The sequence below is a fragment of the Echeneis naucrates genome, chromosome 17 (assembly GCF_900963305.1).
Source record: "Echeneis naucrates chromosome 17, fEcheNa1.1, whole genome shotgun sequence".
Lineage (NCBI taxonomy): Eukaryota > Metazoa > Chordata > Actinopteri > Carangiformes > Echeneidae > Echeneis > Echeneis naucrates.
Genome location: NC_042527.1, coordinates 3,882,030 through 3,909,209, shown reverse-complemented (window position 1 = coordinate 3,909,209; position 27,180 = coordinate 3,882,030). Strand labels below are relative to the sequence as shown.

At 39.1% G+C, this 27,180-nt stretch overlaps 1 protein-coding gene across 1 annotated transcript in view; it reads left to right on the top strand.

Moving 5' to 3' along the window:
* pappa2 (pappalysin 2) overlaps positions 1 to 27,180 on the top strand; it is a 70,295-nt gene that overhangs the window by 30,223 nt on the left and 12,892 nt on the right. Inside the window, exons 12-25 of the mRNA XM_029524674.1 lie at positions 2,743 to 2,871; positions 2,965 to 3,050; positions 7,566 to 7,762; positions 9,743 to 9,856; positions 12,231 to 12,366; positions 12,496 to 12,670; positions 13,079 to 13,144; positions 13,232 to 13,328; positions 13,820 to 13,997; positions 16,129 to 16,342; positions 17,956 to 18,124; positions 19,068 to 19,200; positions 20,105 to 20,226; positions 25,303 to 25,374. Coding sequence (XP_029380534.1) covers positions 2,743 to 2,871; positions 2,965 to 3,050; positions 7,566 to 7,762; positions 9,743 to 9,856; positions 12,231 to 12,366; positions 12,496 to 12,670; positions 13,079 to 13,144; positions 13,232 to 13,328; positions 13,820 to 13,997; positions 16,129 to 16,342; positions 17,956 to 18,124; positions 19,068 to 19,200; positions 20,105 to 20,226; positions 25,303 to 25,374 — 1,888 coding nt within the window. The remainder of the gene's footprint in view (positions 1 to 2,742; positions 2,872 to 2,964; positions 3,051 to 7,565; positions 7,763 to 9,742; positions 9,857 to 12,230; positions 12,367 to 12,495; positions 12,671 to 13,078; positions 13,145 to 13,231; positions 13,329 to 13,819; positions 13,998 to 16,128; positions 16,343 to 17,955; positions 18,125 to 19,067; positions 19,201 to 20,104; positions 20,227 to 25,302; positions 25,375 to 27,180) is intronic.

Below are 27,180 nucleotides of genomic sequence, written 5' to 3'. Positions count from 1 at the left end.
ATTGATTTTTGTATCGACCATATATGTGACTATAGAGACATTAGAATTCAGGCAAGGATTTGTGATGAAGGAGGTGACTATAATGCATAACAGGAATTGACAGGTGTTTGTTCTGCCCAAACCACATTACAATAATCAGTACTCCACTTGAGGCCATTTCTAGGGTCTGGTTTTCTCTCAGGTGTGATGAATATTTATGTCAGGGTTGCAGTGCCAGCTCTAACGCTGGATACACACACACAGACACATGCACAGAAAATGTTATTCAGGACTAATATAGAGTACACATTCCACAGCGTTACGATGTGTGACAGCGAGTGTGTGGCTCAGGTCTGCTCATCTCTTAAAATTGTTGGGGTCTGTTTCTGTTTGAAAAGCTCAGAACACAAATGTTTCCTACATGGGGATGCCGAGCTGTAGCTACTGATCCAAATCTGTTTCAACAAGCATATACTCAATCAAAAGCATGCTGAGGTTCAGGGCTACGGTGAGTCAATGTGTTTCTTGTCTTATACTGTGGGGTGTCCAAATAGTTACCGGAATCCAAATATAAAGCCACAAGCCAGTTTGGTTTTATCTCACCAAAGAACCTTCTTCCTTGGCAGTTTGCTGAATATCTTTATTTTCATTCCTTGTAATAAAACTTTTTCACCTCACAGATTACAACCACTGTGTCACATGACCGCTGATTTCAAATGTTGTGGCACTCCGAGTTCCTGAGAAGCTGTTGCTGTTTTACAGAGGGGCAGATGTTAGGTGGACACAGCTTAAAAAACTGTTTATTTTTCAGGGAACACGTCTCCTATGTTACACAAGCTGTGTCTAAGTGCAAAAAGATGTAAGAACCGATGGGAATTAAGTTATGTGGGACTGAGGAGGGCAGAGAATCGTTGATGCAAGGAGAAGAGAGTGTTTGAGAGCAATGGGTTGGAAGAAGAGGGAGAGAGGGTGGGATAATGGAGGGAAGGGAAGATGAAAAGGAAGAGTAAGACTGGAGACAAAGGGAACTGGGAAAGACCAAGATCAGCACTAAGATGCAATAGAGAAGTGAGGAGGGAGAGGTTTGAAGACAAGAAATGAAACTTAAATTGGAGGTGAGCAAAAGAGAGAAAAGGGGGACTGAGGGAGACGACAGCAGAACAGAGGTGAAGTGAGCAGAAGCTGTTTTTATTTTTTTTTTTAATATGAACCAAATGTGAGCAGCGGAGGCCATAAACACCAGTTACTGTGTGGATTGAGTCCTCAGCTGTTTCCTTCTGCTGAACTTGCACCATTAAGACAGGGGAGGGGAAGAAAGGACACTATCTTTACCTCTTTAAGGTGACAATCCATCATGGTGCTTGAGAGTACAAGTAATTAGTGTCTGAGGTATATTGTGATTGTACTTTGAAGGTATTCCACATGAATGAACCAATAAACAAATTTTGCTCGATAAGTAAATAACACAAAAGCTGAGAAACCAAATCTGTGTTTTGACTGAAATGGACTAAGACTAGTTCATATCACACGCTGTCCAGTTTCAATGGAGGCCATGTTTGCTGAGAAGGGCACTTGGCAAATTTAGCACTTCTGGGCAAGTTGACAACATTAAAGAAGTAAGCTTCCGATCATTTTAATTTTCTCAATTAATTATGATTTACTGATGATAAAAGTTGCAAATTTGATTCTATTTTTTTCTTTGTTTTTTTTATTAAAAGAAGACTGATCTATCCTAGTTCTGTTTATAGTTTAAGAGGAGGTTAGCATGGCGGTTAGTGCTGTTGCCCCACTATACGAAGGTCTTGGGTTTGGTTCCTTTCTTTGTGGAGTTTGTATGTTCTCCCTGTGCCTGCGTGGAATTCCGCTGGGTACTCCGGTTTCCTCCCCCTGTCCAAAGACATCATGTTTGGGTTAACCGGTGACTCTAAATTGTCTGTAGGTCTGAATGTGACTGTGAGTGGCTGTTGGTCTCTGTCTGTCTCTGTGTGTTGGCCCTGTGATGGACTGGGGACCTGTCCAGGGTGTACCCCACCCTCGCCCAGTGTGAGCTGGGATTAGCTCCAGCACCCCTGCAACCTGGAAACAGATAAGCGGTAGATGAAGGGACGATTTAGAATAAAAATTACACTAAAAAAAAAAAAAACCACAACATAAATATCCTGAAGCGATGAGTTTCCTCCAATTCAGTTGATGGAGAGAGAAAGGGAATATTGGCAATTTGGTGGAGATGTTGGATGCTTTTCAAATTGATCTCCCTGATCCATAATTAATAAAGGAAATATGCAGTGTCTGGAGAAACTGGACCCACCATAGATGATGAGCTGAGCTGATTTGTGTGCCAGGGGGATACTGAAGCAGTAGCTCTGTGCAGGAAAACGGGGTGGAGGGTCTTTTTATACATACAGCCACTAAAGCAGAGCAATAGTCCTGACACTGGAGAGAAGGTATCTCTATACACATATCCTTCCATTTCCTTGTAGAATCCATCACATACATAGAAATAACATTTTGGGCTGGAACAGTAAATCCAAAGCTTCCTCAGTAAATTGGAAAAATGACTTTAGGTCATCATTAACCACACTATCAGAAATAAACACAGTAATATGAGATATAATTCTATGATTTGTACTACATAGCAGTAAAAATGGCACAATGAACTTTGGACTGCTCTTTAATTTTTGTTTTATTTTTTTTAAACGACGCCCAAAAAAATACAACATTTTGTATCCATGTAACATGAACGCTCTCACCTCCCCTCCCCAGCTCTGTAATGCAGGGGGTCACCTACCAGTATACAGTCCGGGTGGAAGCAGACGGCCTCCTCAGTGATCCCTCCCCACCTCTCTTCTACACCCATGGACAGTCCTACTGTGGGGATGGACTCATACAGGGGTCTGTTCACTTGGCATAAATTCACACGAGTAAGTGTTGAAAATAGAGATGTTATTTAAACTGAAAATGATGATGATGGTCCTGTTACTGTAGGACAGAACAGTGTGATGACAGTAATTTGCTGGACGGGGACGGATGCTCGAAGAAATGTCTCAAGGAAATGGGCTTCAATTGTAATGGTAAGTGAGTTTCATTCACTTCACTGATCCACCTTACACATAACTTTCAAGGTTCAAAGGTCTTATATTGTATAAAGTGTGGTTGTCATGCAATAACCCTTTATTCAGTCACTAACAGGCCTCTCTTCTGATTGGCTCGTTGACTTTTTTAGCGTACCAGAAAGAGGCCTGAGAGAGGAGCTATGAAACAAAGCTGAGATCATTTTGGTACTAAGAACTGCAAATATATCTTCTAATGGATATTAACACTTCAGAATAAACTGCTGCAAAGGTGTAAAATATGTGACCTTTTGAAGTTTAAAGCACATCAAGTTGTGGGGTTTCTTTCAAAGCAATGACCACTCTCTTACATATAAAAGATGGCTAACATATTAACTTTTAGTGTGAAAGAGAAGTGACTACATTGCCAGAATTCTCTCATTTGTGCAAGCAGCAGCATTTAGAACAAAATTCAAGCCAATCAAACTTAATTTACAAGACATGAAAGCTTCTGGCTTGAACTGATTCCACAAACCATTAATGTAACATCACAGCAACATAAGAGAAAACAGATGAGCTTAAGGGTAGAAAGAGAGTTTTTGGTTTGCTAAGTCACAAGTCTTGTTTAGAGACCTGAAACATTTTGACATTAGGCTGGCAGAGAAACCAGAAAAACACTTTTTAGCAGGAAGGTACACTGTTCAGTCTCAAAACACATGTCAGGCATGTTTCGCTTATTAAATAAACTTTGGCCTTCTTGAAATTTCAAGGAACCGATAGAAACTTGGGAATATTGATAAATTAAGTTTATTGATTTTTATCAAACATCATGTTGTGGTTTTTAGCTTGGACACTTTGTTAGCAGAATCAGCTCTCAAGTTGTTGTGCTTTAGACACAGTTGCCATTTTTTGTTTTATTGATATTCTTTATCTAAAGTAAGTAATACGTTTTTTATTATCAAATCACATCTGCAACAATTGGCTGGCTCTCCCCAGCGAGAGAGATCATAACCAGCTGTAAAAGCCTTTGCTTCTGACAATTGTTATACAATGACCCCACAGTTAAGTGATTGAAGGCCACCTTGTATTTCTGCCTGCCAGAATCAAATCATGCAGGGGGGGAGGTGGGGGCTTTTGGAGGTTGTGGGGTTGTAGCCAACAAGAAAGACCAACTGTGGTTAGGGTTTAGGCCAGGTTAACTTTGGTGAGGTTTAGGCTAGAATGCATGATTTTCTTTGAATAAACAACCAAAGATTTATAGTAAGACGAGAGACATTAAGAGCATTTGTGCAGTGACTCATGTGGCTGCCAGAAAACAATTTGGTTGGTGTTCAAGATCTAGTCACGAAAAAAAAAAAAAAAATAATAATAATAAATCACCTGTTAAAGCTCTTGATCTTAAACACTCTGACCTTCACAGTCTATATTGTTTTATTTTTCTCTCCAAATGAACATAAAGTGGCATTTGCACTTTTATTGGTTGATAATTGCTGAAAGAAATAGTCCTCTGTCCATTTTCCCTCTATGTCTAGAATACAATTAACTGTGATGTGTTAAAATGCAGAACATCCATATCCGTCCATGACATATGGTTTAAGAAGCAGCAGAAAGTACCAAAAGAATGCAGCATAACTTGTCAGAAGACAAACAAAGAAGCCACAGAGAGTGCACCCATCGTCTGTCATTCCCCCACAGGACAACAATACTTTGTGTCTGCACCCTTGCCCAGTCTAAAACATGCAGGCAGGCCACAACAGAGGCCTCACGGCACAGCATGGAAGGGAGTTCCCGAAATATGGCATTGTAAGCAGATGGTGGGAAGACAATCTCTGTCAACATGTGTTTTCTTGACCTTGATATTAGGTAAACATTCAAAAATGCAATGTGGTAAAGCCAGACAAAGACCGCTGAGAGCACGATCCTCGTGCTTGAGTTTATAATGTCACATAATTAGCTATTTGCTCATGTATATTAGCTGACAGACACTGAATATTGTGTTATTTCGGATGGTGGCCCTAATAGCCTCGTACACATTTCAGGCCTGGCACTAACATGTCAGTGTGTCTCCAAGTGTCTCTGTTTCTCATTGGGAGAATTGGACTAGAAAAGAACAGGCATTAGGCACATTGACACAAGAAATCAGCCATACTGTTGTGGTATGTGGTGACCCTCTGCAGCCTTAAAATTCCTCCTCCATATAAAGGAATGTTGCTGCTCAGCCACTGGAAGCTACATTAAATAAGCGTAGCTTTTATTATTTCCAACCTTTTGGCGATTTCCTGAACACTTCACTGTGAAGATATCTATGGTCAGTCGAGATGAGATTAGCTGCTTCCTTTTTAGGCTATGTATTGTTTCCACAAGCAGCTGGATTGTAGTTGTTCATGCGTGGTGTTACAGGGCTAAAATTGCCATCTTCCATTTGTCAGGGGGAAGCAAGCAGAGAGCACCCCCACCTCCCACCAGGGATAGCCATTCCGTGACTGAAGCTATTACAAGTCTTGTTTTACAATAAAACACATCATGACTAGGAAGGAAAACAATTTGGCAAAAACAGATTTTTACAAATTGCAACTCTTAAAACCAATTATTCAGTTGTACTTCTTAGTCATCGACGGAATATTTGTTTAAGTTTTCTTGCCACATTTCTTTGACCCGGTTAACTGCCAAACTGCCAGACTGTTGTGCTCTGATTTGTTGGGCTTTTACAAGTTACTATAGTTGTGCAGTTACAAAACCAGTTACTTTTAAAGTCATCTTGTCAGGGACGAGGGATGCATTTATTATTGTATTGTATTGTAATGAAGTACTACTCTCAGGTTGTTTTTTATATATCATATATATATATTTAATTCAGTTTTTTTACTGCCTGATTAAATGAAGGTTAAATTGCACAGTCTGGTTACAGCATGCAGATATTAAATAAAAAACAGATGGCCTTAATAGTTAAGTCAAAGATTGTCAATCAGTTCACTTTTGTAAGGCTTAAAAAATAAAAGACTTGGAATTACAGACTTAATAATTTTCACAGGTGTTGTCATAGCAGGGGTGGGGTGTTTGTTGAGTTCACTTAAACTATTATTGCCAAATGAACTCAGGATGACAATATGGCATAGAATTGTCTAGGCCTAATTTGCTTATTATCAGAAACATGTTTTTGTCAACTAATTGAAGCCAATGGTGCAGCACTGACTCTCTGACATGGCTCCATCTGCCTAACTTCTGCAGCTGTCCAGATTTTAATGAGGCCAAACTTCTGAAGTGTTTTCCGCCCTTTTTATGAATAGCTGCTGCTTTACAAGCTGTTGTTCAGCTTATGCTTCCCACTCTTTTTGTGATGCAGTGCTGCAGCACGTTGTGTCAGTAGACTTACAGCATTGCACATTGATGATCGTAGCTCAGGTATAAGTTTGTCACAGCAATGTAACGGCTTTTTTTTTTTTTTTTCTTTCTTTCAACTAAAATATAAATTTTCTATAGTTCTATGGTTCTGCAGCTGATTTTACTGGGATTTACGATAATCATTCCGGGTCTGGCTTTCTCGATATTACTTTAACTGTAATATTTGCATGACATCAAAGAGCCAGAATAGACTGCAGGAAATATTTAAGTGAAGGGAAATAGAGAGGTCCATGAAAACTTGAATGTGAAACTTCCCTCTTGACAGTAGATACGGAAAAAGCAAAAACCTGTGAAAGTTCAACTTCACCAAGCAGTATTCATGTCAAACGTAGTAAGCTTCATGCAATAATAAAGAAGTGTGCGTAGCTGAAAGCTCCAGAAAGGCCAAAAAAGGGGCATGAAAATAGCTTTAAATTACTTAAGATATCTTCAAAAAAAGACTTCTATACAGGTGAGCTGTGTCCTGAACTATTAAAAATACATACATTTATCCATTATTCATTCTCTGCAGATGACAACAGATGGTTGTTATGGTTATGTTGCAGTTGATGTTCGCTCGCTCACAGAGTGACTTTGTTTGGTTTTCTCATTGATGATGGATTTTTGAGTTGTTAACAAATCTAAGAAATTATTTGCGGACACAATAATAGGAGAAGTAATATTGTCTTGCAGTCCTTTTTTCTACCAGGCTTGGAATGTGTTTTGAAGAGTGCTTTGACACTTTGTTGCAGCACATAATATTGCTGGTGCTACCTAGAAGGTGGTGACCCACTAGATGCCCACGACCCATCACAGCGCCACAGCTGGCCAAGTCACATGAGAAATTTGTTTTCTACCTATTAACGTTTCGTAACAATTGTGATCTTAAATAATTCATTAAAGCCAAAGTTCATTTCTTTCCATAATTTACAGCCTGTTGACAGCACAGAGAGTCAGATATGGCTGGGTTGACGTGGCTAACATAAAAAGTGGCCAACGAAAATACAGAGTAGATTTGCTCAGGTTTGGTTCACTGACAAATAGATTTGGATGGGAGTGGAACAGTGGGGGAGAGTATACCCTGCCAGATTAAGAAACCAGGCTTTTTATTCTTTCATAAATCCTCCTCTCTCATTCTCGTCTCTATTTCCCAAGGTGAACCCAGTCAGTGTTATGTTTTTGATGGTGACGGCGTATGTGAGGAGTTTGAGCGGGTCTCCAGTGTTCAAGACTGTGGTTACTTCACACCTCTGGGCTACACAGACCAATGGGCATCCACTGCCACCGCCTCCCACCAGGACTCCAAGCTTTGTCCTGCCCATGCTGCCACTGGGGAACCGTCACTCACCAAGGTACTACCAAGGTGACGTTTTCAGTTTTGAGGTTAAATACTTGGATCTTCCCCACATTCAGAACTGATGAATCATCTCAGATAAGGTTAAGTACAACTGCCTTTGATCCAACAGCATACTTAATCTCTGTACTATTTTTATCACCGCAAATTGTCAGGAAGTGGACCAAGTGGCTTGATCTTCATAAAAGTCAATATCCAGACCCCAAAAGGAGGATCATTACAATCCCGTATATTCCCCCCCATTAATATTAGGCCAGCTGCCCCTGGAGAAGGAAGGACAGTTCTGTTGCTCTTCCTAAGGTGGAAGTGCAACAGAACTGTCAGAACTGCATACGTTTTGACAAAATACTCAAGAAAAGCATTTCTTCAGATATTTGCCAGAGTTAAAATTGTATTGAACTCCTCTGTCAGTCCTGGGGTGGGGGGGGGGGGGGGTATGTAAAAACTAGTTAACTAAACTAATTTATTTGTTCATCATCATCCCAGTTCTGTTTTGAGTGCTACCGCCTGTGGCTGAAAGTTGGATTGCAGCACAGATTTCAACTGTTCTTAAAATCAATATTTCTTTTTGATGTAATGGCTTCTTTGTCGGACTGGATTGAGCCCAATTTTTTTCTACAAGAAAGCAAAAGCCTTCTTTTTCAAACTTTTTACTGGCTTTATGTGACAGACCTTTTACATGAGATCTAAGTAGTTCCAGTTAACATTTCCAAAGAATAAGCACGAGAAGCTGTATTCTTCAATTAACTCATTTTTCTTCTTTGTTTCTCTCTGCATGTCTCACTCTCTTTAGTTGGACTGTGCAAGTGACATTCAGTCGGTTGCTCACTGGATTGATCTTTGTTTCTCTCCCTTCTTCATTCCCACTTTCTGCATGATGAATCAAAGCATAATTCAGTCAAAAGCTCTGTTTTTACTCAGGGCACAAACCATTTAAAAAAGCAGTCCCAAATCTCTTTAGTGTTTTGGTAACTTACACGACAGAGCTAAATTGCAGACCTTTAATGAGTCAGGGCATATTTGACTGATTTTGAAGCGTTTCTGTTTGACAAGATGGATGACTGAGAGACTTATTAGTGACTGGTAAGGACAAGTCTGACGAGGAAGGGCTCTGCACACAACTTTGGTGATTTTGGCAGAACTTTGTGTGACAGCACAGCAAGTTTGAATACAGTGCTGTTTCCTTCTTCCTTTTTACAACTTTGGTACAAAATACGTCAATAATTTTTCAGCCTGACATCTCCCATAAAATTTCTGCAATCATATGAGGCCCCTCAGGTCCATCCTTGCCGATGTTCCATATTATATCAGAGTTTCAGAAACGTGCTCACGTCAGCCCTGCTCCCTCCACACAGTAGGTCACATACAAATAGCGGAGCGTTACGAAGGTTCTGCTTGGCTGTGCGGAGGACATGATTTAAGCCATTTTTATCATGGGAGGACTGCTGGTATCAGACACGCTGGCAAACCTCCTGGGATTTTTGATGCTAGAGTGTCTGTAAGAGGAAAGCTGTAATAAACAAAACAAATCAAAGTGTCATGGGCAAAGTCAGCGTGGCCGGTTAAATGCTTCACTACCAGAGAATCTGGACTCTTCCTGAAACACAAAATCATCTAACAGAAGCTATGAAATCATCAGAAAGCCTGTAATGCACATTACGTAAACCATTTAATGTGCTATAATAAAATTTACATTGTGATTATATCACATCAGAATCGAATAAACTGTTTTCACATAAGGTTTTTGTCAGATTTAAATGTAAAGTTTCAAACAGTAAAGTTTGGGTTGCCAGCACCACAGTCACATTGTTGAGAACTTGGTGGACTAACTGGATTGTCTCAGTTGATTGAAACAGTTTACCTTGTGCTGTACCTTGTGGGTAATTTCAGATTTCAGTGATTTTTTATTTATTTTTTTATTTTTTATTTATTTATTTTTTGCAGTTAGTTAGTATTATGTTTTCTTCTTCATATAAAGCTCTGCAGGTACCAGCACCTAGAGATGAGTCAGAAATTACCCAGTGACGCGTGGTTCCCTTGCACAGCCCAGTCCGAAACAAATAACAATCTGGAGCATTCATTCTGGCTGAAGGTAAGTGTGTGTGTTTGTGTGTGTCTACACATATTGTACCTGTTCTCCCCTTGCACTGAATGAATGTGGGTGGCTGCTCTTCAACAGCTTCCAGCACTATCAAATACTTATCTAAATGGGGTTGAGGGCCGCTAGCTCCAACCACACACATTCCTAACTTTCTAACAATGATATTATTCATGCAACGCATCAGTAAATATAATTACTCATTTTCCAGGTCAACTTGTGAGTTATGAGTTCTAATGATCTGTAGATGATTATGAAATCATGACTAATGTTGTACCCATTCCGTATTTGTAGTTTTAAGTTTGATTGCTACGGGACGAATCATTAAAATTTTCTAATAATGACCATTACATAACTAATTGTAGAAGGAAATGTTTTTTTAGAATTTATTTTTAATTTATAATTATATTAATACTTAGAAGGTTCAGAAGTTATTCAAATACCGGAATCTGAAGGAATAATAATTTTCTTATCATAAATAGCTCTCTCGGTCATCTTGAATACATAATTCAAAACTACAATCTATTATGGATAAATGTACTTGCGGTCAAAGGCTGCGTTGGACAAAAAGTTGCGATAACAACAGCCACTGCTGGAGTGAAAAAAGATTCACGTGCATCACCTCCATGCTTGTCTTTGAGCAGCAGCTCCAGTGTTGTCCAGCCAAAAGTGTTTGAATATTGATGTCTTAGTTAGTGTTCTGCTTTATATTTGGACCTGAGTACCCGTTCCAGACCTGTATCTGGTTCTCATATTTAGTAGGTTTGTATCATTTCATCTTTCAATGGCCCCGACTATAGCTAGGTGCTGATTTGACTGATAGTTTCACAACTTAGTCCAGATTATAGCGTCCTTTGCAGTCAGAAGCTTGCCTCTCTGCTTCCTTGCACTTACTCATCCATTCTTCCCTTTCTCTCTCATCATTTCCACATGCTTGTTCAATGACTAATTCTTCTGTTCCCTGCTTTTTTTTTTTTTTATTTAAATGGGCGCTCACTTTATCAACCTACAAGAAACCTCTCTGAAGGACCACTTTCACCCTAAAGACTCTTTAACTGTCTGAAAAGCCTTCATTATAACAACCCCAGTCAGTTCTCTCTGGATCTATAAGGTGTCCCTTAACTTAAATATCTTGACTTAATTGATCTGAGAAGCAATTTTGCCATATCCAATGTTTGGTTTTAGAAGTGTGTGTTTATTGGGGTGGGAATTCATTAAATAATATTTACATCTGCATTTATTCATTTGGCAGGTGACTGACTGACAAATAAGAAACTTTAGTACAACTTCAGTGCAACAGGAGACCTTGGCCTAAGAATAAAGCATTACATATTTTTAAATGCAAGTTGGTCAAAATAGGAAGTGAACTGAAAGTGCTTTGTTAGATAAAGCTTTTAGAAGAGGAGCTGATGTCAGAAGATTTTCCGGAGATTCTTGATGTTGTGAAAGGATTCGGAAACTCACTCCAGCATCTGGGAACAACAGAAGAGGACAGTTGTGACTGCAGTTGCCTTTTTTGCAGGGATGACAATGCCAGATAACATTCCTTGGAATAAAACAGTGGTCTTGTTTTCCAAAATTGCAATGCCAGATCTTAGTCCTTGTCATTTCTAATTCCTGGAGAGGACAACAGATTCACATGAGGTACTACAATCATACATCATGTCCCTATTCAGAATCTACTTTTGTAAGACCATTACAAAAACCAAACTGAAATGAGAGAGTCTGGTCCATTTATCCATAGCTACGCTTATTTTCAGTTTGAAATGGGATTAATCGCACTGCAAAAGGGTGGCCCACAAAGGATCCATCTGTTGGATCCTTTACTGCCTCGGAAACTAAGGTTCCTTCAAACGTGGATAGCTTAGTCATTCTGCTTCTAGGCCATGAAGCATTGCATTGATCCAGCACCTGAACAAAGACATATCCATGGTGTTACTAGTTGCTTTTCACAAGCCAAGAGCTTCACAAGAGTGTCAATCTATTCTCCCAGTTCGACTATCCACGGTCCAAGCAACTGAATAGCTATAACTTGCAATTTATTTTTTATTTTATTTTTTTTTTAATGCAATGACAAGCAAAAAGAGCTCTAGGCTGGTCACCAAACGTACCCTGTTGTGTTCACTGGAATGTATGACCAAGCTGTGCCAGCACTTATGTGTATCTTGTAAACTGATGAAAATGAAATATGAAAATTAATGTTGACATGGAGCATTAACTCACAGTGATTCCACATTAATGAGAAAATGGATGAATTCACCAACTATGGGCGACATGGTTTTTTCACTGTACAAAATATCTCTGAATGACTTAAGTATCCATGTATTTATATTATTTTGATTGATTTATGCCTGTTTTACCTTTCCAGGTGGGATTTGACCATCCTGGAGTGGCAGCCTCTGTAATGGTCTACTTAACTTCAGATGGGTCGTGGTCTGGCGAGCAGTGTCGGAGGACAGCCAACATCTTTCTGACTGATACTACTGGCCATAACCACTCACTAGGTATGAGTTGACCTGCACTGATTTGCATGTATTAGATTGTTTTTCAATCAAAATAACATTTCTAAGTAGAAGGAGGCAGTGGGGGTGGGGTTAAAAGCTCAACCACCTGAAATCCTTTCTCCTGCGTAGGGACGTATGACCTCTCATGCCATCGGAACCCATTGGTGGTCAATGTGACCCATGACCTCTCACAACCCTTCTTCCTCACGGCCTCTGTCATCCTCTTGTTCTCCTCCCCTACTGTGGCAGTAGGAGGTGTGGCTTTGAGGACTTCCTGTCACTTCAGCACCTTCGCCCTGACCGGGTGCGCATCAGAGGGTGGGCTCTCCCACAGCTACCTACTTAACACACGCATGCTTTCACGCATAGCCTGACAGCCTCATAGTGTGCTTGAGAAAGGGAATGTAGGCAGGTGTAAAACTCTTACTATAGTATCTTCTCATTTTGGCAATGAATGAAATATTTCAGATGTCTGCAATTGTACTGCATTGGCTGAATTACAGGGGACAGTGCTCAGGGGTGACAATGCAGTGCAACATATTAGTTGTGGAACTGTTAACATAAAATGTATATTCATATATAATATTGGGGTGTTTTATTAATTCGATGTAATTTAAATAAACTTAGACAGAAATAGCAGAGGTTAGGCTTTCTTGTTGCTTTCTTTTTCTCACCCATCCTCCCTCTCTTCCCCCCTCCATCCCTGCAATAGCTGTTTGCGGCAGCCATGTCAGACGGAAAGCTGCAGCCCTCCTAAGTTAGAGGACGCCTCCGTCAGGTAGGACCTTTTGAAAAAATGACAGGAAAATGAGAGAGCTGACACATCAAACAAGAGAACTATCTATATATCAGTGTGTCTCTGTAGGTGTACAGGAGGAGGGGAGGCCTCTCGCTGCTCAGTTCATTGTCACCGTGGTTTCAGCATTACTGTCCTCAGTGGCAGAATGACCCCACCCCATCAGGTAAACTGGATGCTGCGTTATATGTTGCACCCATTGAAATAACTGTTAATCAGTCATTCATATTTTAAAGTCTAGATCTAACCAAAATACTAGAGGGGAAGCTCCAAAGTCTCTCAAGAGACACATTTAAACACACAGTATTTCCTCCCAACAGCTTCTACAGTGGTTTAACAGTAATTTGTTTGTCCATTTGTAGCATTTTGTTTTCTTTTCCTCACTCAGCATTTGTGGTTGCATCTTCTCTTACCTCCCAAAACCCAGGATAATTTAATAACATATCTTGGGAATGATGAGGAAACCAAACTGATTTAACTCCTGTCTGCTCAGTTTCACATCGTCTGTCCAATTCCAAGAAACTGTCTGCACAATTCAAAGACAGAATTTCAAAAATGTTGCGGGTAAAGGTATAAACTTTTGTGTTACGGGGTACAAATTGGCAGATGAAATAATCCCCACCTTTCGTCTTTTGTTTTGTACTCTTTCCTGTTCAGAGGAAGATAGAGCTGGAGTGTTTTCACGGTTCGTGGGATCGCGTGGTCAGCTGTCAGCCTGTAGACTGTGGACTGCCTGAGCAGTCTCACGTCTACCACGCTATATTCAGCTGCCCCTGGGGAACCACTTTTGGCAAACAATGTTCCTTCACTTGTGCCTCACCAGCAATTCTCCAAGGTAAGGGACAGCTAATGTGTATTCTTTGCTGGAGCCAAACCTAGCTCACACTGGGTGAGGGTGGGGTCACCCTGGACAGGTCACCAGTCCTTTGCAGACTTTTAATCTTATGCCCATATCATTTTCACATAATACAGTACAAGACATATCATGAACACACAATTCCATGGTTAAGTATTCACACGTTGTACCTATATTGAACCGTTGAGTCTTTAAAAATGCCTTCAAACTGTCAAGAATTATTGCGTCAAATGACTCAAGGAACCAATCCTTTACCCTATGCGGTTGGGGCAAAGGACAATAAAGCAGAATATGCACATGTTCTGATATCCCTGTTTGTTTCAACAGACTCATCAGAGTCTGGGTCAGGTATGCAGTAACTATTTACAGTTTGAAAAACATCATCTGAATGAAAAAGGCTCACAGTTTCTCCAAATGACTCATATTTCTGAATGAGACGAATCGGTATTTAGTGATCATTTAGAGCCATGCAGCTGCATCTATCTTCCAACTCGAGTGAGTGAGCAGACAAAGCCCAGCAAGACGTTTCCACGAGTTACAGTCCCTGAAATGAACTGGACATTAACTTTTGATTGAATTACAGCTGTTAACCGGTTGCCTTAATTCATGGGGTTCTGTTATAATTGAAGAGTGCTTGTTATAGTTTGGAAAACGGAGCAGACCGGGAGCACTAATTTACAATAATCAACTCTAATCTATTTGCTCTAAGAACAAATAAATGCCATTTCCACAGCCATGTCTCCCAGTGAGGCTTGCAGAATAGAAGAACAGAAAAAAGTCCCAGGCTTGGGATTGATAAAGTAAATCTATCCATCCATCTATCTATCTATGTAACCATCTATATATCTATCTATAAAATGTCAGAGTTATTGAAGTTCACGTGTACACAATATCTTGCCTTCAATGTTTTTTTGTTTTTTTTTAACACCACTTGGATTGTAACTATTCTAGCTAGAATATTGCCTCTTGGACCCATTATTACACCTGCACCTGCACACACACAGAGAAACACACAACATCCTAATTTCAAACATGAGAAATGAAAAGGCATTATCACGTTTTAGTAATGTCAGTTACGCAATGTAGTAGAGGCTTCTTGACGTGATTGGATGGAACAAGCGTGATATCCACAGACTTGTGTTTGTGGTTGCAAAGCCACAGTGAACACTCAAATGTCTTGGTAGAGTCAGCAGTAAGGCCCATGTATTCATCGTCTAAATACTGATTGTGCAGATATAATTCTATTTGTGGCTTTTGGTTTCATGAAATATTTTTGAGAGCCATCGTGCATCACTCAGCAGGGAAAGCACACTGTGTACACACAGAATACATTCAGCACATACCAGTGCAGCTGTAACGGATTTTGATGATCACAACACCAGTAATGTTTAATTAGCTTATAAAAAATGTGAACTCATGTTAAAGATTCATTACATTTTATAGACTCTGTAAAAATTGTGAAAGCTTTTAGGTGTTATGATTCTCCACAAATACCACTGTGGGTGTGTGGGTGCTTCATGTAGGGCTATACGCACATAGAAAATATTAGCTTTGGGCAATGCTGAAGCCATAGTTTACGACAAAGAACCATCAAAGCAAAAAAAAAAAAAAAAAAAAAAAACAAAATGTTCAGCTTGATAGAATGAATCCATGATGTTGCTGTTTAGTGTAAACTAAACACTAAAAGACTAAGGTGACCTGGATGAGAACCTTCACAGACACCACGATGTTGACTTATTTGTACCTCTAACATGGTAGTTTTTTAGCACAGTCCAGTAAAATATTACTATTGATGTATGTTAAAATGTACATGTGTTAAAGGACCATGTGAAAACAAAACATCCACGTTATGCATATCTTTTATACTTTTTATACTTGGTAGCTCAAACTACAATGTTAATTCAAACAAAAACAATGTATTGTCTGACAAAATTGGAATGTGGCACACCTGTGCTGTTTCCCACCAGTCCATACACTCTATGCTAGTAAACACTGGAAAACATAACCGTAAAGGATTATACGGGTGTATAGTAAATTATTAATGATGCACTGCGCAATTATGTACACTGTCCTATCGTTTGAAATGCTATCGTATTGAACTCCTCCTTAGGTGACAGCGACAGGTTGGAGTGTTTGGAAGATGGTCTGTGGTCTTTCCCAGAGGCCTACTGCAAGATAGAGTGTCCGGAGGTCCCAAACATACCTAATGCCAGGCTTCTAACAGCAGACTGTACGGCCTCAGGGCACGATGTTGGCTCCGTCTGCCGTTACAAATGCAATGCAGGTTTCTACATAATAGGGAGCCTCAAAAAGAAGACACCAAGGTAAGGTATTTCATATCAGATGACTATCTCATAAATAATCTGCTGCCAGGAAGCAGTCTTGAGTTTGTTGCACTCTCTCAGGGTACTCTGGCTTCCTTCCACAGGCCAAAGACATGCAGGATCAAGTTAACTAGTGACTTTAAATGGCCTGTAGGCCTGAATATGAATGTGAGTGGTTGGCCCTGTGATCAACTGGTGACCTGTCCAGGTCTGGTCTATGTCAGCTGCGTTTTTGCAGATTCGTCTGTATAACTACTAAAAGTCACCAACTGGAAACAGAGTAGAGAGAAGTACAATAACAAAAACTACATGTCAATGGTGTCTGTGGAGTATAACTGAGGCGTAATTAGCAGACGAAAGTAAAAGGTAGGCTTTCACTATGCACATGTTTCTACCTAACATTAGACATTTCACCTTTTTCATTATTTTACAACACTTATTGAACACTCTGGACTAAAAGTAGGATCTTTCATTCTGATCCTTTATATAAAAGTGGAACAGTGCATCTCAAAAACCAAAATCAAGTTTTAAATACGAATGGGTGCACCTAAACACAATTTTTGGGGTTCATCCTCTGCAAAGCAGCAATCTTTTTTGGAACAAGCTGATATTAGGGTCCAATAAATGCTGCCAGTTTCATTCATTGGATAACTGCTCATTACAGAATGCAATTCACATGTTTTCTTGTTTTAGTGGAGGAAACTTATGTATTTCTTGGACCAGCGTATACATACAGGTTGTAGTATTAATTAAAATGTACTGGATCAAATGCTCATAACAAGCAAAGTTTTACTATCATATAATTCAAGTATTTTATAGTTATGTAGAGATCCATTTGCAGCTGGGTGTCTTTATGAGTTTCACTTTCTTGAGCATGAGTGTAAACATTTTAAGAACCCCTGATGCTTTATTAGTCCAACATGTGAAACTGAACAGCAGCAGCTATTAAAGCGTTTTAAAGGTTCTATATGTAAGTATTTTCTATGGCCACATAGCCAACAATTTTATGAACAGACATTTACTTAACAGTCTAAAAAAAAACAAAAACATTGTGAATTCAGGATCAAAGGTCATTCTTTCTCTTGTTCTGCTTCCATACCTTTCTCCAATTCCCATAAAGTTATCATGCTACACAGGAAAATGTAGCACCCGGTGATAGGAAGTAAGGGACCATTATCATCAGCACCAGCTCTTGTTCGCTACAAGAAATGCTTACACTCACGTACACTTTTGCCTGTATTTTTAATTTTTTAGATATTTTACATTTATTATTTAGTGCAATCTGAAGGTGTTCTTCCAAAAAAAAATGTTGTTGTATTTTATTACAATGACAATAAAATCCTATCCTAGTTTGTCCTATCCTACCTAAAAGATGTCATTTTATAACACATACGTTGACATTTACATGTCAAATGCACATCAATAACAGAGACCTTTGTCACTATTCTGTATGATCGGGTTTTTTGTTAGAGTAGGTGAGCCGGGTTAGTGAATGTGGATTTTGACAGAAGTTGTTTAACTAACAAAAACAAACAACAAACAAAAAAGACTTGTCTGTTTTATATTGCGCAGAATGAAGGTCACTTTCGATTATTAGCTTTATTCATTTGCAGAAAGTACTTCAAGTTGGAGTGCCTGGAAGGGGGTCAGTGGGAGGAAACTGGATGTGAGCCGATATCCTGTCCAGCCCTACCTGACGTATTCCAAGGGATGTACACCTGCACCAATGGCCTGTTCTACGATACCCGCTGCACCCTGCAGTGCTCAGACAAAACAGAAAATGTAAGATTTCCGCAGCTGTTCTTCAACTGTTGGTCATCACATTTTTTGCTGTAAGCTAACTGATAAAGACAGAAATTGTTTCAGGAGTCTGAATCAGAATTTCTTTTTTTCAGGCATAATATGCCATGGCCTATATACCAATAATAATAAAAAGAAAAAGCTGTGTGAAGAGTAGCTGTGGTTTTATCTGCAATCAAGGGCGTAATTTGCACGGGCGATAAGGGGATCATGACCCCTGCGAAAATTAGATCCAGCCAACATAACCCCACCAATATAATCACATCATTCTGACTTAATAAATATATTTAACCCCCCCCCCAATGGTAGACCCAAAGTTACACCCTTGTCTGCAGTCACATATCTTAAACATATTGTCATTTACATGTTGCTGCACTATAGCGCTGTTGCCCCACAACAGGAAGGTTGCAGTTTCGGTTCACAGCCTTGGGCCTTTCTGTGTGGAGTGCATGGGTTTCCCCTGGGTACTCCAGTTTCCTCCCACCATCCAAAGACATCATGTTTGGGTTAATTGGTGACTCTAAATTGTCCATAGGTTGTTGGCATCTGTTTCTCTCTGTGACACAATCACATGCTAACACACACATACTTGGCTAATGGTCTCATTCTATCACACCAGGGTATATACTGTCCAATGTGAGCTGGGATTGGCTCCAGCACCGCCTGTGACCCAGAATCAGAAAAGCGGTAGAATGAATGAATAAACGTTGCTGCACTATTGTTTTTTTGCTCCTGACTTAAAAAAAAGATAACCTTTTTTGTATAATATATTTGTCAGTGGGTTACTGTCAAAAAGCAGCAGCCAAATGTTGGTTTGATTTAAAGTCACCGAACTTTTGATTTCTCTCGAGGGAGAGCAGCAAAAACGAAGACTGTGTAATTCTGTCGTGACCTCAGTGAAGTTTCCGGAACTGTCTGTTTTCAGAGTGACATTCGCTGCACTAAAGATGGCAAATGGACAGCAGAGTTCACCATGTGCTCCAAGCTACAGGGCTCCTGCTCTCCTCCCTCTGGTCTAAACTCTGTAGAGTACAGCTGCGCCGAGGGAATGGATGTTGGTGAGCCTAACCTTCTTTGAAGGACGAGAGTTTAATATGTCAAATAAACAGACCTGATTGTCTCTGCTTCCTTCTGTCAAACAAAATAAAGTGGTCTGTCTACGGCTTGTCTTGTTTCGAACTGCTCAGTGGTAGAGTATATTTTTTCATCAACAATACAGGACTTTACATTAATGTATAGATAATAGACTAAGATGTATAACTGGGTAGCTTGCTTACTACTACATCACTATATAAAATGGGTACCAAGTCTTGTTTTGCCCACTCTAAAACAATGCTAGTGAACTACAAGAGTTGTTAGTTTTAGTCTGCTGCATCAAAAATATTTTTCCTTTTAATACTATGGGTTTATTAAAAATGCATTTAGCTGATCAATATTTTATTAGCAATGTTAGCTTTACTTTCGCATGACAGCTGAGTTTTTCCACTTCAACCTGCGTTTCATTTCATTTTACTGCATATTCAATCATTAATAAAGTCGAAAAGAGAAACAGTTTTATTACACATTGAAATGGAATGACTAAATCCACTGGTCTGTCACACAACAAAAGTAATGAGCCCTATATTTGTTGAACAGAGATGTTATATCAACATATTTGTTGCCATAGATGTTGCTTAGTTTTCCAGTTTATTTTCAGAGCCTCCACACAAGTAAGAGCAAGAGCAAATGGGCTTTTGAGGGGACTCCTTAAGGAGGATCACATTAATGTTGCCTTTTTCAATCAAATATTGATCCATAGGGTTGAATAACAGACAGTTTTAGGCAAATATAAAAATTTTTGCAGAGAATCATACAAGGCCATAATAGTCGAGTCCCAGAATAATGTAGAGCAGGAAATTAGTATTGAGGGTCAGGGAAGAAGTATGTGTTAATTTATCTGTATTTTTCTTACTTTTTCTTCAGGTGGTGTTTGCTACCCAACGTGCATTGTGGCTCTGGACATGGATCTGCGTGATCCCGTGGTTTTGCCCAATGGCACCACAGCTCACTCTTTAAAGCACTGGATGCTGCCCACCAAAGTTCAGGTGAGGGGGGAAGTTAAGTTACTCACTTTGTTTTTTGTCCAGAGATTCTGTTTGAGTTTGCTTTACGGTTGGCTCAGTTCCAGTTATAGCATATATATATATATATATATATATATATATATATATATATATGTACTCCATGTTAAAGTAGACAACAATGAAGGGCATGCTGAAGCCTGTCCAACTGTATTGAAGTCTATGTGAAAATGTCCCTACCTCAGCTAGTAAATGAGATTACTGTCTCAATTGCTTGTTTTGAGTCTTCGTCAGTGAAACACGATGCATTGCTAATAATAGACCTCATGCATCACTGGACCCACACAAGAAGGTGACTGGGTTTGTGCAAGGTTAATGCAGTAGGTTGTTTAGTGCTGCTGTTGCAGAGGAAGACAGATGGTAGATCAGGGTTTGCACTGACAGACTGTACCAGAAACAACCTGCCAGAGAAAAGCACAGAGCAGATCAGAGCAACCCATCATTCCTCCGGAGCTTCACCTTCTCCTCCAAATATGGTTTCACATACCCAAGATGGTGTCAGCCAAATTATAAATGTGAGGCTTCACAATAGTATGCACATTCACCAAAATACTATAGTACTATATAATATTTAAATAATAACAAGACAGGTAATGCTTTCTACAACAGCAGTTTAAAGGCTCGCAGTATGTAAAAGCTGATACTGTATGAAAGCCACATAAAGTTGTTGTTGACCATATTTATCTCTCTAGGATTTTAGACAAGCCTTCTGTTGAAAGTGAAAAAAATGCAACTTCAGAAGTTCTTGACACCAATCAAGTTCTTGAACATGTGATGTCATTTACTTTGTTTCCTCAGACTTATATAACTGTTTTCACAAGCTGAGTAGTAATCCCTGTAAAATCTGATGAGTGCCTCCTCTGTCAATTTTTGCAACATGAAAGAGCATTCCTGTAGCATTTCAGTCACATCTAAAGCATCTCAATGCTGTTAAGACAATTTTCTCGAAATCAGATCTTTTTGTTATTTTTTTTTATCTTTTGTGCTGATACCGTAAAATTCACAAATTCCATTATTTGTAGCCTGCACAGTTCATGCACAGTCATATGCCATTTATTTGACATCCCAAAAAATCGTATTATCAGAGTACGTCTAAATAGCTATATGCTGTGATCCAGCTCAGTAATATACACGGGAGCATTAGTTGAACAGTGAATTGTAGCCCGCAGAACTGGTTGCGCCCCTTTTTAAATCGTTTCATGCTGCAAAATAAAGCAATAATGTGGTAAAAAACAAAATTGCTTGATTGGTGCAAATGCTGTGGATTGTGGTCCTACTACCATTTGGAAAATTCTTGGCTGGTTTTATAAAACAGTTATTGTTTTGATTGCTCGCTGCCATGCGACCAAATCCGGGTGCAGTGAAAGCGGATCCGTTGACAAACAGTGATGAGATTTTTACACAAAACACCAGTTGGAATGAATGATGCATCCAAACATCTGGTGGTCTGAACAACAGTGTGGAGTAAACAGCTACTGCTCCAGATTGACTCACCTTTACTCATAAGCACAAAGTAAAGTTCATTCACAGTTTAAGTCAAAGATGACTCACCTGCAACTAAACACAGCAGATTTGTTGCCATATATGTATGCCATATATTTGCAGCAGAAGTTAGAAAGATCAACTCTAAAGCTCAAAGATGACTAACAAATTGGACGGATTAGGCTCTGATTTGTGTGTCTTTAAGGCCTAATGCCACCTTAAATCCCTGGACAGGCTCACTGCTTTTTGCTTGATTGTGAATTATTCAAGCCCTTCTTGATCATGTCTGAGATCGTCAATGTGGCGTCCTGAGCCTGTATAATGTGAAAAGAATTGTTTGTTCATTAAAATATCTTAGTATTGATGGATACTCTTTGTCTGGTTTTCATTTAAATGATCATGATAAAATTCTTGGAATGGCATTTTTGAAAAAGGGCATCAGGTTGACAGTTAGTTTAGCTGTCCCCAATTTTAACCTGCTTTTAACCTGCTAAAAGTCAGAGGAAAGAGTTATGGTTATGGAGCAAATGTTAGATCTTGATTTAGTTGTCCTGAAATCAGCAAAATTTTGGCATCAGGTCATCCGACTATTACCATATTCATATTTCAAAAATTATCCCAGTTTTATTCTTCCATAAATTTAGATCTACTCTGGAATGGGATTATCTCCAACTATGTCTGATAAAGATCAAGGGCTATGCTTTTTCTGCATTCAAGTATTGTTTTTTAAAGCGATCTGCTATCTTGTATTTGTGAAGAAACTGCAGAAAACTGTTCTCGGTCCCATAGAAGAAATCAATCATCCCAAGTGGTTCAACTCTCGATATTAGACAAGAAAATAAAAAACTAAATATGTATAGAAATGTTTTTTTTTTTTTTTATGAACTCAAGCACCTTCAAAACTTTTCCTGAATAACTGAGAAGATGATAGAAGAAATGATAGCTCAGTCGAATTGCATCAGAGATGTTTGATTCTGTCATGATCTGTACAGATGTGTTTCATATCAAATATTCAGCTAAATCACTGGCGAGTTTTTGAGTTTTGGAGTTCTCAAGGAACTCACTTTTAATTCACAGCTGCATGGGCTAATCACACTCTATGACACATCAGAACTTGCCTCATGTGTACGAGAGTGTGTTCGTTATCATACCAGTGTTTTTGTATTACTGGAAATCACGGGTAGATAACACGAGTAAAGGTTCCAGTTGACGTCAAGCCTTTTAGGAAATACACATATCTCTCACATTCAGTGTACGCGGGTCACCGTTAACAAACTTGTAGGGAACGGCAGATTTATGGTCTGATGTAGAGTACTGATGTTTTGCTTTGAAGGTGGGTACAGTTACCCAATATCATATCTCAGGAATCATTTTTACATTAACACTGTTGCCCACATTGCTCCAGTTTCGCCGCATTTTTGGGTGGTCAGTGAGTCAGCCAGGTAGTCAACCCTTGCCAAGATTAAATAGTTGGACAGCGCTCTGGCTTCTTGTGCCAAATCTCTGACGGTGCCTTGTGATTTTGAGGCATTGTGTTATCTCAAATACTTCAGAATCAGGTCTCCCTTGCTGGGATGGGCTTCGCAGGAAATCACTGGGGAGGATCAACTTTCTCTGTCCATAGCTGTTAGTCAATCAACTGTTTTCTAACCACCTTGCATATTTTCTGGGCTACTTGGGTCACCACAGCCTAGCCTGACCTGAGGGTTTTCATCTACCTTAATGACATAAAACATTTTTTTTTTGGGTGAATAACAAATGGCAAAATAAATCTGAAGCTCTGCACAGAATAAGTTTAAGATGTAGTCTTGCCATAAAAGAAATAATAATTAAAAAAAGTCCATTTGAAGTAGGCCAAGTACAAGAAGACTGTTTGGGGAAAACAATGTGCCTGTAAATGTAATGACATGGCATTAGTGGTAAATCTGATAAAAAAATTCAAACGCATCAAAAACACACTCAAGCCACTCTGTTTATACACCCCGTATTCCTAGATTTAATCTTAATCTTCCTTAGACATGTTAGTTTTAGTCACATCTTAGTGAAATATAAGTATATTTTAGCCTCAATTTAGTTGGAAAAAACTAATTTAACACATTAGTAAGTATTTCAGTAGAGTTCGGTTATTAACCAAATGCCCCATTTGATTGAACAGGTTATAGACTTAGATGCTCCAATCAATATTTATTACTACTAAATAAATGAGCGCTCAGTATTCACATGTTGCATGTTACAGTTGCAACACTATCGCACTGATTAATTGTACATCCACAGAAACACATCTAGTAGAGTCGTCCAAACTGCCCGTATGTTAGTTTCTGCTACACAACGTGTTTCCAGGACCACACTTTGCCATGACAATGCACGCAAGGTGAAACAAAGAGCAAGCGTGCTGTTATGTCTGACAATAAGCCACGAAATAAATGATTTCATTGAGTAATTTTGGAGGTATTTGTGGAGGTGCTTTACTAGATTGTTTTATGGAGCGATGGAGCAAACAAGCATTTGAAAAAAATTGTTTGTCTCGTTCAGTACAACAGTAGACTACTACTAGAGCCCAAACTATAACTGTATGTGTTATGGATAATGTATCTGCGGTTCTACATCAACTGCAAAACATTGAATCTCCGTACACCAGCCTGAGCCTGTTTTATTTTTTTATTTTTTACACGCATATTGGGGCCTCTTCAAGTCTGTGTCAGACGAAAACTATTGTGAGGGTAATTATACCCACTTTTCAGTCCCTGAATTAGTCATATCTCCCGTACTGTCATCATCTATCGTAGCTTTGCTATCCACGGCACCCTAACCCTGCAAAAACAAGAATTTCTTCAATTTAGTTGAATTTGTATTATATGTACAGATGTTCTACAGTAGCTTTTAGGTATGTTTTCAATTTTGCCCATTAACCTTACAAAGCCCATATACTAACTTTTTCCCTGGCCTTGAAGTTGTGATTACATAGTTATAGTGTGTATATAGTATAAAACAACACACATATTTCCTCAAAGTACATTCCTGCTCCCATAGATACCCTTCTGAGATTTGAGTCAGTTAGTTCATTTCACTTCTTTTGAGTAAACACTGGGTAGCATTTGGTAAAGTCATCTCACCACAAGGTGCATTAGTAGCTGTTTTGGAGCCTTTGTTAGCTTAAAAGTTTATTTGGAAATTATTTTCCAACCTTGGTAACAGCAGTTGGTAAAACAATCTCACCATAAGGTCCATTGCTGATTGTGAAAGGATCTCTCAAAAGCTGGGTGACTCAAATTAGTATCAGCTGAAAAATGAAAAACACAACCATCATAGGGGAGCAAAACTATTTGAACAGACAATAAACTGGATTTGCATTTGTGCTTTCATAGTCAGAGTTCATGGTGCATTTCTTAAGAATGTTGATTGAATTATGTCACCATTCGTAAGCGAAATGGCTACTTAAAGGATGTTCACTTTGGATCAAAATCTAGATCTACATAAGTGTTTAGCAACCTCTTGTGACTGTATTGCTCAACTATTATTCTTATGTGCTTTTTTTTGTTTTGTTTTGTTTTTTCACAGAGCATAGTCTGTACAGGGATGATGAAGTGGTACCCTGACCCTCAACACATCCATTGCATCCAGTCATGTGAGGTAAGAGTCAAAACATCTGAGCAGTCCAGCATTACATGCAGGAGTATTTTCCTTTTTTCTGTCCTGATATCAATCTAACCAGTCTAACTGCCTAATGTGTACGTTTATTTCAATCGTAGTGGGTACTTTTGGATGTTGTGAAGTTTTAGGAGAGAGCTTGGCAATTTTTTGACCTGCCACAGGTCATTGACTGGGCACTGCCAGGGCATAGTGGGGGGAGTATCTTCTGTCCTTCCAGTGCCTCATGAGTCACAAAAAGTGAACCAGATGTGTGTTCTGGTCTGGCATGCAAGGAGCGGAATCATAGGTGGAGATGAAAAATAAAAATGAGCCAATCTACAGTACATGATCCAAAAGGCAGCATAAAGCAATTTAAGAATCAAAAGTAATAACTGCTCTGACAAAACCCCAACTCATAAACTACCTTATAAAGTATGAAATGAAATACATTTGAGCACGGAGATGTAGACAAAGTTACTGTGTCAGATCATTTTTACGCACATGAAGTTGTGTTTTGTATTTCAATTATCCAGTGGAATGACATAGGGCACATGGCATCAGTTCAAAGCACATTTACTCAGGTTATTTATCACAAGAAAAACAAAAGAGCACTGGGTCACCAATGGTTGTCATGATTTCCCAGTAAACAACAGTAGCAAGGACCGATTCCCGCCTCAGCTTACCATTACAGGACAACTTAGAGTTCGTGACCACATGGCACTGGTTACGTTTATAATTCTAGGTTTAGAATACGTCAGGGCATCAACACCAATCCATGAGTCATTCTTACTGGATTGAATAAGAGAGGTTTCCTCCAAATGAAGTTATTAATGTTGAATGATTGAAATGCAAGTCTTTGGTTTTTAACACACAATGCAGTGAACAAAACAAAGTGATACTATTTTACTGAATTGCCCATGTGGCCAGTTCTGCAAATAGGGAGAGTTCAACTTTAAAATGTACCTCTAAGACAGGCATGTTCCAAATGAAGCTCTTAACTGCCGAAGGCGAGGTTCAGGTCGAGGTAAATAAAAGCCCTTTTCACTTTTTGGGAAAATTTGGTTGTTGAAAACTGTAACGGAGCCACTGCAAATTCCCATTTGCGTCCCAATAATAACTTTACATTAAATCATTTTGAAAGATTTTATTATTTTTTTTTTTTCTGAATGATCAGATACCCTTGCCTGTGATCCCAGAGGATATAAATTACGCCCATTCCATAAAATTGGCTAATTAAACTTTTACTGTTCATTTTTCTTTCTAATGTAGGTTTGTTGTTTGTTGTGGTTAGAGCTTTAATGGTTTTTTTTATGATTCAAAGCTGTAGCATGCACATGTAAACTTGTAAATACATATGCAGGTCAGTGTAGCCTGGTCAGAGTGCCCCCAAGCCTCATTTAAGTGCAGTGAGAATAAAAATAAAGACTGGGGTCTTTCACATCTTTTGTGGTGGTTGCACGTGCTGTTCACATTTGGCAGCTACAATTCTCCTTGACTATCCCTTCAAGCGCTCAGCACATATGTAAGACTTGCCTAACTGACGAGGGTTCTTACATTACATGTCTAGTATGTACTTTGAAAGCCTTGAGGTATCTCAGTCAGGCTCTGGTCCCAGTATTATCAAAGATATTTTATTAACACTGAGATAGGGAATACTTAATCCTTAAAACAATTACACCATTTCTGGGCACAACACGTTAAATTTACTGATCGAGTCAGACTTTTCCAACAACATTAAACATGAAGCAAAACAGGCTGTATCCCTGTTGTCATCACTGCTCGAGATGGTCTGTGTGCAATATGCAT